Genomic DNA, 14,070 nt, shown 5'->3' with positions numbered 1-14,070 from the left:
TCTGATGATGGATGGATGGATGGATGCTGGTTGGTTGGATGTGGTTGGATGATGTGTTCAGACTTGTGATGTCAAACAGTTTCTCAGCTCAGAGGTTCTGCTGGGTGTCAGAAATGAGTCGGGTCTCTGACGGGTCTGACGGGTCTCTGACGGGTCAGACGGGTCCAAACGGGTCTCTGACTTGTCTCTCTGACCTCAGGTGTTTGGGAGGAGGAGCGGCGGGCTGCAGAGTCCTGTCAGTGGGAGGAGGTGACGTCTCCTCTGGCCCAGCGGGTCAGAACTCTGAAGAAGCAGCTCACAATGGAGACCAAAGTCAAGCAGGGAGCCGAGAACATGATCCAGACCTACACCAACGGATCGGTGAAGGTACGAGTGCAGAACACCAGAACCTCCTGCTTCAGGAGAACACGTGAGGAACATCAGGGTTCTCTGACGTTTCTGTTTCCTGTCTCAGGACAGGAAGATGGTCGCCGCGGCGCAGGACATGCTGCAGGACAGCCGCACCAAGATCGAGCTGCTGAGGATGCAGATCATCAAAGTCAGCCAGGCCAGAGGGGGAGGCGGCTCCATCGGTACTTCCTGTCCCCAAGCCCCGCCCACATCACAGCTGGACACATCTGTCCTCAGCTCAGGCTTCAGGCAGCAGATTAGACTCACCTGAGGGTGTCGCTGTGGTCAGGAACTGATGTAAACTGATGTAAAATGTCAGCCATAACATTATGACCACTGAGCTCAGCTCATAACACGGCAACAGGAGCAGAGGGTTAATAAATCATCTGCAGAACAAACCTGAGAACCCTCTGCTGGAAAGAAAGAAAATAAGAACGGTTCTTCTGAAGCCTGACGTGTCTCCTGTCCCCAGGACATCCTGTGGACATCATCAGTCCTCTGGAGCTGCGGGTGGCTGAGCTCATGCACCACATGAAGATCGAGTCAGCTGTGGCCGACGGCGCCAAGAACGTGGTGAAGCAGCTGAGCGATCGGAGAACCCAGGAACGCCGGGTTCTGGCAGAGGTGAGGCTTCTGAACTAACCTGTCTGATTTAAGGCTTTCTGTGCTGTCCTTCAAAATAAAAGCCTTGACCGGTCTGATCTGAGGGTCTTGGTCCCTCCAGGCTCAGGCCCGGATGCAGGAGTCCTCTCAGAAACTGGATCTGTTGCGGTTCTCTCTGGAGAAACGTCTGAGCGAGCTTCCTCCGGATCACCCCTCTCGTTCTGCCATCCAAGAGGTTTTGGTTTCAGGAACCTGTCTGACCTTTGACCCCCTGAGGAAACCGTCCGGCTCTCTGTCGTCCTCATCTTCGTCCTCGTCCTTCTTCAGGCCCGCCAGTCTCACAGGTCGGTTATTAAACTCTGTGTTTCTTCGTTAAGGAACGCTCAGAACGCTCAGAACCTCTGACTGCTGCTGTCTCCTCAGGTCAGTTGGAGGTGTGTTTGATGGGCTGTCAGAACCTGCTGGAGTCCGTCCCGGGTCGGACCCGGGCCAGCACCGTCTCGTCCTCCTCTGGGATCTACTCGGATGGAAAATCTCTGAAGTTGAGATCTTCAGGACGAAGTGTGAACGGCAGAACCAACAAGTCAGACGAGCTGTCCTGTAAGTAGCTTTTTAAAAATGATTCATTTACTTACCTGAACAAATCCTCCAAACTGGAACATCTGAACTCAGAAGATGTTTTACTGAAAGTCACCGAGTTTCTCTTGACTCGATCCTGTTCCTTTCCATGTTTCAGCCGAGGTCAGCGCTGTGCTGAAGGTGGACAACAGGATCGTTGGACGGACTCACTGGAGACAGACGGGGAAAGAAGCCTGGGGTCAGAACTTCAGCATCGAGCTGGAACGGGTCCGTTTGACAAGATTCCAACTTAAAACGCTTCTGCTGCTGGAGCCAAACAAGGACTTAGTTTTAGGAGACCCTCGGGGGTCCACAGGGGACCCTCGGGGGTCCACAGGAGACCCTCGGGGGTCCACCGGGGACACTAGGGGGTTTCAGTAGGAGACCCTCGGGGGTTCCAGTAGGAGACCCTCTGGGGGTCCAGTAGGACACTTTTTAGCTCCACACTAATACGTCTCGTACCGGAGCCCCGGGTCATAATGTTTTGGCTCAGTAACGGTGGTTCCATCTCCAGAGAGACGGCGGTGAGACGCTCAGACACAGAGTCCACGAGCTCCGAGCTGAAGACTTGTTTTGTGTCTTCAGTCCAGGGAGCTGGAGATCGCCGTGTCCTGGAGAGACTGGCGAGCTCTGAGCGGGGTCAAGTTCCTGCGGCTGGAGGACTTCCTGGACAACCAGAAACACGGGATGTGTTTGGAGCTGGAGCCTCAGGGGATCCTCTTCATCGAGGTTTTTCTCTCATTCAGAGCCGCGCCTGCAGGACACATTTACTTTTATTTTCTTACAGTTTTCTGTCCTTCTTGCTTCCAGGTGAAGTTTATTAATCCGGTCATCGAGCGTCCGTCAAAACTCCAGAGACAGAGGAGGATCTTTCCCAAAGAGAAAGGTCTGCTTCCTGTCTCTTTGACTTGGTTTCTATGGTGATTGGTTGTTTCCTTCGGGGGATCTTCTGCTTCCAGCTGTAGGTCCACCCAGATGTTCCAGGAGTGAAGCTGAACTTCACTCCTGAAGAACCGGACCAGCAGCTGGGTTAACTCCCACATGTTTCCTCTCCTCTCAGGGAAGAACTTCCTTCGTGCTGCTCAGATGAACATGAACTTCGCCACTTGGGGTCGTCTGATGATGAAGATCCTTCCTCCTCCCTGCAGCTCCTTGGAGCCCATCAGTCCTCCGTTAGCGGGTCCAAACTCCAGCCCGGCGTCTTGCCGAGGTTCTCCGGCTCGGTGAGGATCAGTGAAGGTAGAACTGAGCAGCTGTCAGAAGAAAAGCCAACGATCCTGTCCTGTTCCTCAGAGAATCTCCAGTGATGAGGCTGAAGTTCCCAGAAGAACCTGCTGGCAGAACTCCACATCAGTCCAGGAGAGACCACAGGGACTCGATGGTAAACCTCAGGGTTCCACCTGACAGGACTGAGCGCTCAGACACAGACTGACGGTTCTGACGGTTCTTTTCTGCTGTTTTTCTGAAAGTCTTCGGATCAGAACCGCAGCGTGAAGGTCAGGAGACAAGCATCCGTTCAGCCTCCTCCACAGTAAGTTCTCCTGCAGGAACCACGGTTCTCCATTTCTCATTCAGGGCTTCTTCTTCTGGACTTTTTCTAGTTTGTTTCTCTTTGGTTCTCCCAGAGGAACGTTCTCTTCGGTTCTCTCAGAGGAACGTTCTCTTCGGTTCTCTCAGAGGAACGTTCTCTTCGGTTCTCTCAGAGGAACGTTCCCTTTGGTTCTCCCAGAGGAACGTTTCTTCGGTTCTGTCAGAGGAACGTTTAGGTCGTTCTCTCNTGAAGGTCAGGAGACAAGCATCCGTTCAGCCTCCTCCACAGTAAGTTCTCCTGCAGGAACCACGGTTCTCCATTTCTCATTCAGGGCTTCTTCTTCTGGACTTTTTCTAGTTTGTTTCTCTTTGGTTCTCCCAGAGGAACGTTCTCTTCGGTTCTCTCAGAGGAACGTTCTCTTCGGTTCTCTCAGAGGAACGTTCTCTTCGGTTCTCTCAGAGGAACGTTCCCTTTGGTTCTCCCAGAGGAACGTTTCTTCGGTTCTGTCAGAGGAACGTTTAGGTCGTTCTCTCGGAGGAACGTTCCTTCGGTTCTCTCAGAGGAACGTTAAGGTATGTTCTCTCAGAGGAACGTTCCTTCGGTTCTCTCAGAGGAACGTTAAGGTATGTTCTCTCAGAGGAACGTTCTCTTTGGTTCTCTTGGAGGAACATTCTCTTTGGTTCTCTCGGAGGAACGTTCCTTCGGTTCTCTCAGAGGAACGTTAAGGTCTGTTCTCTCAGAGGAACGTTTTCTTTGGTTCTCCCAGAGGAACGTTTCTTCGGTTCTGTCAGAGGAACGTTTAGGTCGTTCTCTCAGAGGAACGTTCCTCCGGTTCTCCCAGAGGAACGTTTCTTCAGGTCTGTCAGAGGAACGTTTAGGTCGTTCTCTCAGAGGAACGTTCCTTCGGTTCTCTCGGAGGAATGTTCTCTCAGAGGAACGTTTCTTCAGGTCTGTCAGAGGAACGTTCTCTTTGGTTCTCCTAGAGGAACGTTTCTTCAGGTCTGTCAGAGGAACGTTTAGGTCGTTCTCTCAGAGGAACGTTCCTTCGGTTCTCTTGGAGGAATGTTCTCTCAGAGGAACGTTTTCTTCAGTTCTCCCAAAAGAACGTTCTCTTTGGTTCTCCCAGAGGAATGTTTCTTCGTTTCTCTCAGAGGAACGTTCTCTTCAGTTCTCTCAGAACGTTCTCTTTGGTTCTCCCAGAGGAATGTTTCTTCGGTTCTGTCAGAGGAACGTTTAGGTCGTTCTCTCAGAGGAACGTTCCTTCGGTTCTCTCAGAGGAACGTTCTCTCAGAGGAACATTCCTCCGGTTCTCTCAGAGGAACGTTCTCTCAGAGGAACATTCCTCCGGTTCTCTCCGAGGAACGTTCTGGTCTGTTCTCTCAAAGGAATGTTCTCTCAAAGGAACGTTCTCTCAGAGGAACGTTCCTCTGGTTTTCTCAAAGGAACGTTCAGGTCTGTTCTCTTAGAGGAACGTTTTCTTCAGTTCTGTCAGAGGAACGTTCTCTTTGGTTCTCCCAGAGGAACGTTTCTTCGTTTCTCTTAGAGGAATATTAAGGTCTGTTCTCTCGGAGGAACGTTCCTTCGGTTCTCTCAGAGGAACGTTAAGGTCTGTTCTCTCAGAGGAACGTTTTATTTGGTTCTCCCAGAGGAACATTTCTTCGGTTCTGTCAGAGGAACGTTTAGGTCGTTCTCTCAGAGGAATGTTCCTTCGGTTCTCTCAGAGGAACGTTCTCTCAGAGGAATGTTCCTCCGGTTCTCTCGGAGGAACGTTCAGGTCTTTTCTCTCAGAGGAACGTTTTCTTCAGTTCTGTCAGAGGAACGTTCTCTCAGAGGAATGTTCTCTCAGAGGAACGTTCTCCTGCAGGAACGTTTCTTCAGGTCTGTCAGAGGAACGTTCTCTTTGGTTCTCCCAGAGGAACATTCCTTCAGTTCTCTCGGAGGAACGTTCTCTTTGGTTCTCTCAGAGGAACGTTCTCTTTGGTTCTCCCAGAGGAACGTTTCTTCGTTTCTCTCAGAGGAATGTTAAGGTCTGTTCTCTCAGAGGAACGTTTTCTTCAGTTCTCCCAGAGGAATGTTCTCTTTGGTTCTCCCAGAGGAATGTTTCTTCGGTTCTGTCAGAGGAACGTTTAGGTCGTTCTCTCAGAGGAACGTTCCTTCGGTTCTCTCAGAGGAACGTTCCTTCGGTTCTCTCAGAGGAACGTTCAGGTCTTTTCTCTCAGAGGAACGTTTTCTTCAGTTCTGTCAGAGGAACGTTCTCTCAGAGGAATGTTCTCTCAGAGGAACGTTCTCCTGCAGGAACGTTTCTTCAGGTCTGTCAGAGGAACGTTCTCTTTGGTTCTCCCAGAGGAACATTCCTTCAGTTCTCTCGGAGGAACGTTCTCTTTGGTTCTCTCAGAGGAACGTTCTCTTTGGTTCTCCCAGAGGAACGTTTCTTCGTTTCTCTCAGAGGAATGTTAAGGTCTGTTCTCTCAGAGGAACGTTTTCTTCAGTTCTCCCAGAGGAATGTTCTCTTTGGTTCTCCCAGAGGAATGTTTCTTCGGTTCTCTCAGAGGAACGTTTAGGTCGTTCTCTCAGAGGAACGTTCCTTCGGTTCTCTCAGAGGAACGTTTTCTTCAGTTCTCCCAGAGGAACGTTCTCTTTGGTTCTCCTAGAGGAACGTTTCTTCGGTTCTGTCAGAGGAACGTTTAGGTCGTTCTCTCAGAGGAACGTTCCTCCGGTTCTCTTGGAGGAACGTTCAGGTCTGTTCTCTCAGAGGAACGTTCTCTCAGAGGAACGTACCTCCGGTTCTCTCGGAGGAACGTTCTCTTTGGTTCTCCCGGAGGAACGTTCCTCCGGTTCTCTCGGAGGAACGTTCAGGTCTGTTCTCCTGCAGGAAGAACGACAGGCTGAAGATGGAGGACTTCCAGTGTCTAGCGGTTCTGGGCCGGGGCCACTTTGGGAAGGTAAGAACTGGAACTTGGACTTGTTGCTGAGAAACGGATCAGAACGTCACGCCGTCTCCTCTGAACCCGACCCAAGGTTCTGCTGGCCGAGTACAAGAAGTCCGGGAAGCTGTTCGCCATCAAAGCTCTGAAGAAAGGCGACGTGGTGACCAGAGAAGAAGTGGACAGGTGATGCTCGGGTCCGGGTCCGATCCTAGGTTCTGATCGGGATTCAGGTCTGGTTCCAGTTCTAAAGACTAACGCTGCTGAGCTGGTTGTTTCATCTGTTTACCAGCAGCAGAACCAGCTCTGTAGAACTGAGTTTAAATTCTGTAGAACAGTGTTTAAGCAGTGTGGAACTCTGTAGAACTGCGTAGAACTGCGTAGAACTGCATAGAACTGCGTAGAACTGCATAGAACTGCATAGAACTGCATAGAACTGCATAGAATGGCGTTTCAGCGTCTCCCCCGCTGTGCTCAGCCTCATGTGCGAGAAGAGGATCTTCTCGGTGATCAACGCCGCTCGCCACCCGTTCCTGGTGAACCTACAGGGCTGCTTCCAGACGGAGGAGCACGTCTGCTTCGTCATGGTCTACTCTCCAGGAGGAGACCTGATGAAGCACATCCACAGCAGCATCTTCACTGAGAAGCAGGCCCGGTGAGCCCAGAACCCCTCAGAACCCCACCGGGTCCTGACAGACCCCTGACCTTAACGGCTTCTGTTTGCAGGTTCTACTCCTCGTGTGTTCTGCTGGGCCTGGAGTTTCTGCATCAGAATCGGATCGTCTACAGGTGAGTCCTTGGAAGGTTGCCCTCAGAAGGTTCCTCAGGGTTCTGCTGCATCCTTCCTCCTGTCCTCCTGTCCTCCTGTCCTGCAGGGACCTGAAGCTGGACAACCTGATCATGGACGCTGACGGATACGTCAGAATCGCAGATTTTGGATTGTGCAAAGAAGGTAAAGCTTCCATTTTGGGTCAGTTGGTTCTGTTTAGAAAGCCGTTGACCTTCGGCCTCACCGACTGGTTGCTACGGTAACCGCCGCCTCGTCCCTCTCTCACAGGGATGGGTCATCAGGATCGGACCTCCACCTTCTGTGGAACGCCGGAGTTCCTGGCTCCGGAGGTTCTGACGGACAACAGCTACACCCGCAGCGTGGACTGGTGGGGGCTGGGGGTCCTCCTGTACGAGATGCTGGTGGGGGAGGTGGGTGTGAGGCCAGGCGTCTCAAGTCTGAAAGGATTCTGTTTCTGTCGTTGAATTAATGTCTCCGTCTCCATCTCCGCTGTCCTCAGTCTCCGTTCCCCGGGGACGATGAGGAGGAGGTGTTCGACAGCATCGTTAACGATGAAGTGCGTTACCCTCGCTTCCTCTCGCCGGAGTCGGCGTCTTTGATCCAGCAGGTTGGTGTCCTCCGAGCTCGCCTCTTCCTGGGGGGTTCCTGAGGGTCGGTGACGTTCCAGATGTGTTCTGTGTTCCAGCTGCTGCTGAAGGACCCGGAGCGGAGGCTGGGGGCCGGAGAGGAGGACGCCGCCGCCATCAAACAGCACCGATACTTCCAGGTCCGCCCCTCCTGAGCCTGCTGGCTGATCAGAGTTCAGCTGCACTGAAGGAACCTGAACGATGATTAAAATGAGCAGTTTGATTTAAAGCGATCTGATTGGTTCAGTCATGAAGTCCTGCTGCGTTTCAGAGTTTGATTAGAGTTGGATAAATAAAACAAACGGTTTGATTTAAAGCGATCTGATTGGCTCGCTCCTTTCAGGGCATGAACTGGGACGCTCTGCTGGCCAAGAAGGTGAAGCCGCCCTTTCAGCCGGTGATCAAAACGCCGCAGGACGTCAGCAACTTCGACGAGGAGTTCACGTGTCTGGAACCGGTCCTGACCCCCCCGCGGACGCCATGCGAACTGACCGCCGAGCAGCAAGAGGTCTTTAACGACTTCGACTTCTCCGCCCTCAGCTGATGGAGGATGGTTATTTTTTATGGATGAACTCAGAACCAACCTGTAAATATCTGAACCCGAAGCAGCTGATTGGATCATTTTATATCTGATGTGGTGTTAAATTATTCTACAGATGTGTTCAACATGTGGATGTTTTCATGGTTGTCCTGGAAACCTGAAGGTGAAAATCAATGAATAAATGCTGGAATAGAAACTTGTCTTCAGTCATTTATTGTTTCCGAGGTAAAAAACACTGCAGGACATTATTGCATATAATCCACTTATTGCTCTACAACGGATCGGGTCACTATTGCACGAGGACGAGTTTCCTTCCAAAAACCTTACAAAATATCTACAGCCTGAAAACCTTCCAGCAGGTTCTGTTGGTTCTGGTCCGAGAAAGACCAGCAGGTGGAGCCAGAGTCCGCAAACGTCCTGAGCTTCCAGGTTCTGGTCGGGAAGAACGGGTCCGGATTGTCTGACGTGCATCAGTCAGGTTCTTCACAGCAGATTAGGAAAGAAGAACCTTCAGAACTTAACCACTGGGTCGGACCACCAGGTCAGACAGAACCCCGGCGTGTCTCTAAGTCCATGTCTCAGACTGATCTGAGATCAGTTTGCTGGTTAATAAAACTCCGATCTGATTCTGGAGATAAAATGTTCTTTCTATCATCAGAGAAGGAGCTCCTCCTGTGTCTGCGATGATCTCTGAGGATGAGTTCATCGTGGATGATCTACGTTCCGTCAGGTTCCTGTGGTTCGTTTGGGCTTTAAAGTTTTTTCTTTTTATCACAAATCCAAATGAATGACCTCAGAGAAAACAAGTTTATCTCAGAATCAGTTAATGACTCCGGCCTTCAGGCAGTGATGTAGACGTGTCTCACTGCTGGTGATTTACTGCCTGGTTCTGGTTCTGGTTCTACGGGTCAGTGCTCCCTGTCCCCATCAGGAGGTCTGATGTCTGAGAAGCCCCCAGCTGCAGGTGAGCTGCAGGTGAGCTGCAGGTCATCTGCAGGTGAGCCTCAGGTCAGCTGCAGGTCAGCTGCAGGTCATCTGCAGGTGAGCTGCAGGTGAGCCTCAGGTGAGCTGCAGGTGAGCTGCAGGTGAGCCTCAGGTGAGCTGCAGGTCATCTGCAGGTGAGCTGCAGGTGAGCCTCGGGTGAGCTGCAGGTGAGCCTCAGGTGAGCTGCAGGTGAGCCTCAGGTCAGCTACAGGTGAGCTGCAGCTGGGACAGTAACAGCAGTCTGAACAGTAAAGATCTCAGAAACTCACATTTCTTCACAGCAAACATGTAAACTAAGAGCTTTAAGGAACAAATCAGGTCATTCTGAGGTTCCTTTGAGGAACTTTATTCTGAAACTTCCTGTTTCCTGTCAGCTGGTGACGCTGACAGATTCAGTCTCTGACCTGCTGAGGATTAAAAAGTTCCTCCAGATGTTCCTGGTTACAGATGTGTTCCTGGATTAATGAGGTCAGTTTTTGACCCGTCTGTTTGAGGTCTCCTCTCAGCTTCTGACCCAGCAAAGACCCGGTCTGTTAGGATTAATCCTGAAACCCAAACCCCCAGGACCCGGTTCCTAAACGGGGTCGCTGCCTTCCCTGAAGTAGACCTGCTCCCAGACCACGGTTCCCCACACGCAGAAGAACCCCCACAGGTTGTGCAGGGCCCCGCGGTCGAACGGGTTCTCGTCGGCGCCGCAGTGTTTGAGGTAGGAGATGCGGTGGCGGGACATGAACTCCCAGGTAGTGGTGTTCAGGGAGACCAGGTACAGGTGGGACCCGAGCAGGAGCAGGACGATGAGCGCCAGCAGGACCAGCAGAACCAGGACCGTCAGCAGGACCCCGTTGGACCGCAGCCACAGAGACAAGCCGGGGGCCAAACCGAAGCCCGTCCTAAGGGAACAGGACATCTGTGACCTCTGACCTCTGACCTCTGACCCCTGACCCCGGCAGGCCCGTACTCACCAGGCGATGTGTAGTCCCCACAGCAGAACCAGCAGCTGGACCGCCAGGTACAGAACGAACCAGCGGTGGTTCTTCTCGCCGACGCAGTTCTCGATCCAGGGACAGTGATGGTCGTAGCGGCGGACGCAGTGATGACACGTCTGACAGTGCTTCGATCTCATTGGCTGCTGCTCAGAACACAAACATGACAGCAGAGACCTGACCCCTGACCCCTGACCCTGACGGTCTGTGGCGCTGCAGCTGAACACGACTTCAAGTTTAAAAACTAAAGATGATTAATAATTATTAATAGTTATAAAAGAAATGTTTATTCAGGCAGCAGATAAATGTGAATAAAACTGAATAAATGTGAATAAAACTGAATAAATGTGAATAAAACTGAATAAATGTGAATAAATGTGAATAAATGTGAATAAATGTGAATAAATGTGAATAAATGTAAATAAATGTGAATAAATGTGAATAAATCTCAATAAATGTAAATAAATGTGAATAAATGTGAATAAAGCCTCAGGCTGAATTTAATGAATTAATTTTAAATAAACTGATGAAACCAACAATCTGTCAAACTGACCTGAGGTCAGATTTTAATCTCATCAACAATACAGACCCAGGTTCTGTCTCAGGCTGCAGAACCGGGCCGGTTCTGAGCAGCAGCTGTGTCAGAGGGGGGTTCTGCTGGGCCCGGTGGACCTGAGGGGAACCTACCTGCAGCAGACAGTGTCCACAGCGGCGCTGACGCAGGGACTTGGTGCTGGGGACGATCATGTCCTGCTGCTCCTCCGACACGCCCAGAGACAACTGGACACAGGAGACAGACCGCTCAGGACGGGAGACAGACATGGTACCACCAAGACCAAAACAGACTGGACCAAAGGAGGACAAACTGGACCAGAGGACAGACTGGACCAGAGGACAGACTGAGGACAGACTGGATCAGAGGAGGACAAACTGGATCAGAGGACAGACTGGACCAGATGCAGAGGTTCTGGATGAGGACTAAAGCCCCCGGTACCGCCGGTACCACTGGTCCTCTCTGAGCTAAACAACATGAGTTTAATGAACGCTGTCTCGGTTCTGGTTCCGGTTCTGGCTCACCTGTAAGTCGTCATCAGATAGGATGAAACCCGGGTCCATCAGGGACACAGCGAAGTACAGCAGCACCGACACCAGAACCAGCAGGACGAACAGAACCGGCTGCATCAGCTGACCCGTTTCCTCCTGCTTCCTCAGCTCTGTCGGAACAGAACAGAACCCACATAAAGATCCGGACCGCAAACACCGACCCGTCCGGACCAGAAGCTGTCAGAACCCACCGGTATCGTGAAGGAAGAGGACCAGCGTTACGACCCATGTCAGAACCACATGAGCCGTTCTCACCAGAAAACCCGAACCGAACACATTCTTGAACATGGTCCTAGCATGTCAGAGCCTCCATCGGAACCTTCAGGTGGACCGGGGGGGACGGAACCGAACCGGGACTCCGAATGTTGTTAGCAAAACATCCAGACGAACGAATTATTATTTGGTTATTTCCGCCTTTTTTAACAGGTGTATTTAATAAATCTAATTTATTTGGATTAAATAAGTCAAATTTTGTCTGAATGTACCAAAAACTGAGTGAAAAGAGGAAAATATCCGATATTTTGGTTTTATTTTCTTCATTCAGCCGTTAGCATTCCGCTGAAGACGCTTCGTTCCGATGGATTGGCTGTCAGCCGTTATCAGAAACAGCTGTGATTGGCCAGCGACGGTCACGTGACAGCTCCCACCGAAGCCGGAAGAAGGAGGAGCTCCTCAGGCGTGTCGCTGCGGACGCCATCTTGCTCAGGGGACTGACTACAGTTTATGTTTAGATCAAATTAAATTAAATTAAAATTTGTGAGAACATTTGTCCAAAAAAAAGATTAAAGCGTTAATTTATTAAGCTTATACAGAATCTAAATATTAATATTTACTTTCTCCATGTTAACCCAGAGTTTTACTGAAGTTTTACAAGATTTCCAGCTTCAGGGAGAAAAATGTAAAGAACTGAAATGACACAAAGGACCTCACTGAAGCTTCTCTAAAGATGGACTGGAAATGTTTCTTTTAAAACATAATTTTCTCCTCAGAATTAGAAATTATATCTAAGACTTTTTAAATGAAAGTTTGTAAAAACTTTATTGATTTCACATCATTTTCCTGATCCTTGTTATAAAACAGTTTGATATAAACTCCATCATTGCTCCCTGATTGCTGACAGACTGTCCTGTAAAAACTGTCCAAACTGAGACAGTCCTGGTGTCCCGGTGTCCCAGTGTCCTCCTGTCTCCACTTCCTGTTCAGGTGTTTCAGAGGTCTCCTGAACTTTGACCCTGAAGGACTTTGGTTGTTTTTTCATCCAGAACAAAAGGAGTTTGGAGTTTTTTCCCTTTCAGCAGCTGCTCCAGGCCCTGAAAATAAAAACGAGTTTAATTACAGATTTATTTAGTGAGCAGCCTGTAAACACGTGATGTGTCTCACCTCTCCGAAGTACGAAACCAGAGGAGAAATCTCACATTTTACAGGATGCTGATCTGATGATTCACTGTGAAGGAAAACATTCACACCTTTAATTTATATTAAGTTATAAAAACACTTTTAAATATATTTTATGATTGTTGGACTAACACCACATCCTGTGTCCAGTTTTTTAGTCCACAAAATCAAATCTATCAACAAAATCTGTAACTTTTATCCAGAAAACATCTGTAATAAAACTAAAGTTGTGCCCAAACTCAGACGTTACTCTTTTATTTCTCCTTTTATAAGAAACCAAACTCTGTTAAAGAATGAATTAATTCAGAATCTGTTAAAACGTCTCAGTTTACAGAAGATTCACGGTGATAAAACGAGACGATTTGTCTCCTAACATCGTCTTCCCGCTGCACACAGATCAGTTCTTCAGGTTTGAACTGGATTCCACCTGGTTTCAGGTCCAACGATGTTCCCGTCTTCATCCAGCAGCGAGGCTCCGGCAGAACAAACCCAGCGCCGGTGCTGATCCATCAGGGAGGTTCTGACGGAGGTCGGCGTGTCCGAAGCTGCTCCGTCTGTGTTCTTCAGGGGAGAAAACTCATCTTTCCTGATCACCTCGAACACAACAAAGTTCCTTCCAAACACAAACACTTTAATTACATGTCCAATAAAAAGCTGACTTGTTAGTATCATCCAATAAAACAATTAGACTCGTTATTACATCTTATAATCACAGAACCGGGGTTTATGTAAAATAATTCTGACCTGGAGAACGGAAAGACGTCGAAGACAAATTTCTCCATCTTGATGCCGTTGGGTTTCGTTGGCTTCACCTGATTTCCACACGAGTCCACAAAAGGTACTTTCTTTCTGGCGACGTGTTGTTTCAGCTGGTCTTTAAATTTCCTGAAAGATTAAAAAGTTTGAACAGAAATCAGCTGAAGTTAAAGGTTTGTCCTTAACCTTCAGTTTTACGAAACGTGTCTCTTATTAACTGCAACAGTTTTTATTTATTAATCTTTCCCCTGCAGGAACTCGGGTCGGGTCGGAATCTGTCTGTGTTTCCTCTGTACGTTTCAGTAAACAGCTGCAGATTATTTGAAAATGTTCTCGATTGTGGCTGCGTCTCACTCTGCCACGTCCTGCAGGAAGGTTCTGCTGAAGAAGTGGTTGCAGATGTTTCCAGCTCTGTAGACCAGTTCTCCTTCAGGTCCTCGGAGCTGGGCCGTCTCCGGTGGGATCTCGCTGTACTCCACCACCTGAGGGACGCCTCGGACCCTGCAGACCACGCCCACCGGCTCGGCGGGATGGGCCTTCTCCACCACCTGCGGTTCAAACATCGGAGCAGTTCAGGTAAACATTCACACCTGCTGGGATCAGGGGATTTTGGGTTGCAGCACCTTGGCTCCGCAGTCGGCCCCTCTGCTCACACAGAACCCGATAAAAACCGGGTCGGCCATCTTCACCAGGATGTTGTCCACACAGTACACGTGCAGGTACTCCACTTCTCTCTGCTTCATGTCCTCCAGAACTTTATGATCCACCAGAGCCTGGTACAGACCGCCATTACCGTCTGAGACAGAGGTCACAGGGTCAAGAACC

At 49.8% G+C, this 14,070-nt stretch overlaps 3 protein-coding genes across 3 annotated transcripts in view; 1 reads left to right on the top strand and 2 right to left on the bottom strand.

Moving 5' to 3' along the window:
- pkn3 (protein kinase N3) overlaps positions 1 to 8,213 on the top strand; it is a 9,361-nt gene extending 1,148 nt beyond the window's left edge. The window contains exons 3-22 of the mRNA XM_037979583.1: positions 200 to 366; positions 455 to 572; positions 863 to 1,014; positions 1,115 to 1,337; positions 1,417 to 1,593; positions 1,730 to 1,839; positions 2,197 to 2,340; positions 2,422 to 2,497; positions 2,672 to 2,834; positions 2,905 to 2,992; positions 3,081 to 3,142; positions 6,015 to 6,084; positions 6,161 to 6,252; positions 6,545 to 6,721; positions 6,793 to 6,855; positions 6,942 to 7,018; positions 7,124 to 7,266; positions 7,356 to 7,463; positions 7,542 to 7,622; positions 7,826 to 8,213. Coding sequence (XP_037835511.1) covers positions 200 to 366; positions 455 to 572; positions 863 to 1,014; positions 1,115 to 1,337; positions 1,417 to 1,593; positions 1,730 to 1,839; positions 2,197 to 2,340; positions 2,422 to 2,497; positions 2,672 to 2,834; positions 2,905 to 2,992; positions 3,081 to 3,142; positions 6,015 to 6,084; positions 6,161 to 6,252; positions 6,545 to 6,721; positions 6,793 to 6,855; positions 6,942 to 7,018; positions 7,124 to 7,266; positions 7,356 to 7,463; positions 7,542 to 7,622; positions 7,826 to 8,026 — 2,492 coding nt within the window. The 3' untranslated portion in view covers positions 8,027 to 8,213. The remainder of the gene's footprint in view (positions 1 to 199; positions 367 to 454; positions 573 to 862; positions 1,015 to 1,114; positions 1,338 to 1,416; positions 1,594 to 1,729; positions 1,840 to 2,196; positions 2,341 to 2,421; positions 2,498 to 2,671; positions 2,835 to 2,904; positions 2,993 to 3,080; positions 3,143 to 6,014; positions 6,085 to 6,160; positions 6,253 to 6,544; positions 6,722 to 6,792; positions 6,856 to 6,941; positions 7,019 to 7,123; positions 7,267 to 7,355; positions 7,464 to 7,541; positions 7,623 to 7,825) is intronic.
- A 7-nt stretch (positions 8,214 to 8,220) lies between these two features.
- On the bottom strand, positions 8,221 to 11,711 carry zdhhc12b (zinc finger DHHC-type palmitoyltransferase 12b). The gene is made up of 5 exons (XM_017404613.3): positions 11,286 to 11,711; positions 11,068 to 11,204; positions 10,678 to 10,770; positions 9,970 to 10,136; positions 8,221 to 9,897 (listed from the first exon to the last, which is right to left on the bottom strand). Exons 1-5 carry the CDS (start codon positions 11,380 to 11,382, stop codon positions 9,582 to 9,584), a joined length of 810 nt encoding a protein of 269 aa, XP_017260102.1. The 5' UTR covers positions 11,383 to 11,711; the 3' UTR covers positions 8,221 to 9,581.
- A 394-nt stretch (positions 11,712 to 12,105) lies between these two features.
- Positions 12,106 to 14,070, bottom strand: part of uap1l1 (UDP-N-acetylglucosamine pyrophosphorylase 1, like 1) — a gene marked incomplete in the record, with an annotated part of 3,511 nt that continues 1,546 nt past the window's right edge. The window contains 6 exon segments of the mRNA XM_037979586.1: positions 12,106 to 12,404; positions 12,475 to 12,538; positions 12,917 to 13,102; positions 13,234 to 13,374; positions 13,600 to 13,793; positions 13,869 to 14,041. Of these exon segments, the coding sequence (XP_037835514.1) occupies positions 12,303 to 12,404; positions 12,475 to 12,538; positions 12,917 to 13,102; positions 13,234 to 13,374; positions 13,600 to 13,793; positions 13,869 to 14,041 (860 nt within the window).

The sequence above is a fragment of the Kryptolebias marmoratus genome, linkage group LG14, assembly GCF_001649575.2.
Source record: "Kryptolebias marmoratus isolate JLee-2015 linkage group LG14, ASM164957v2, whole genome shotgun sequence".
NCBI lineage: Eukaryota > Metazoa > Chordata > Actinopteri > Cyprinodontiformes > Rivulidae > Kryptolebias > Kryptolebias marmoratus.
Note: the sequence above shows the minus strand (reverse complement) of the source record. Positions and strands in the feature narration are given on the sequence as shown.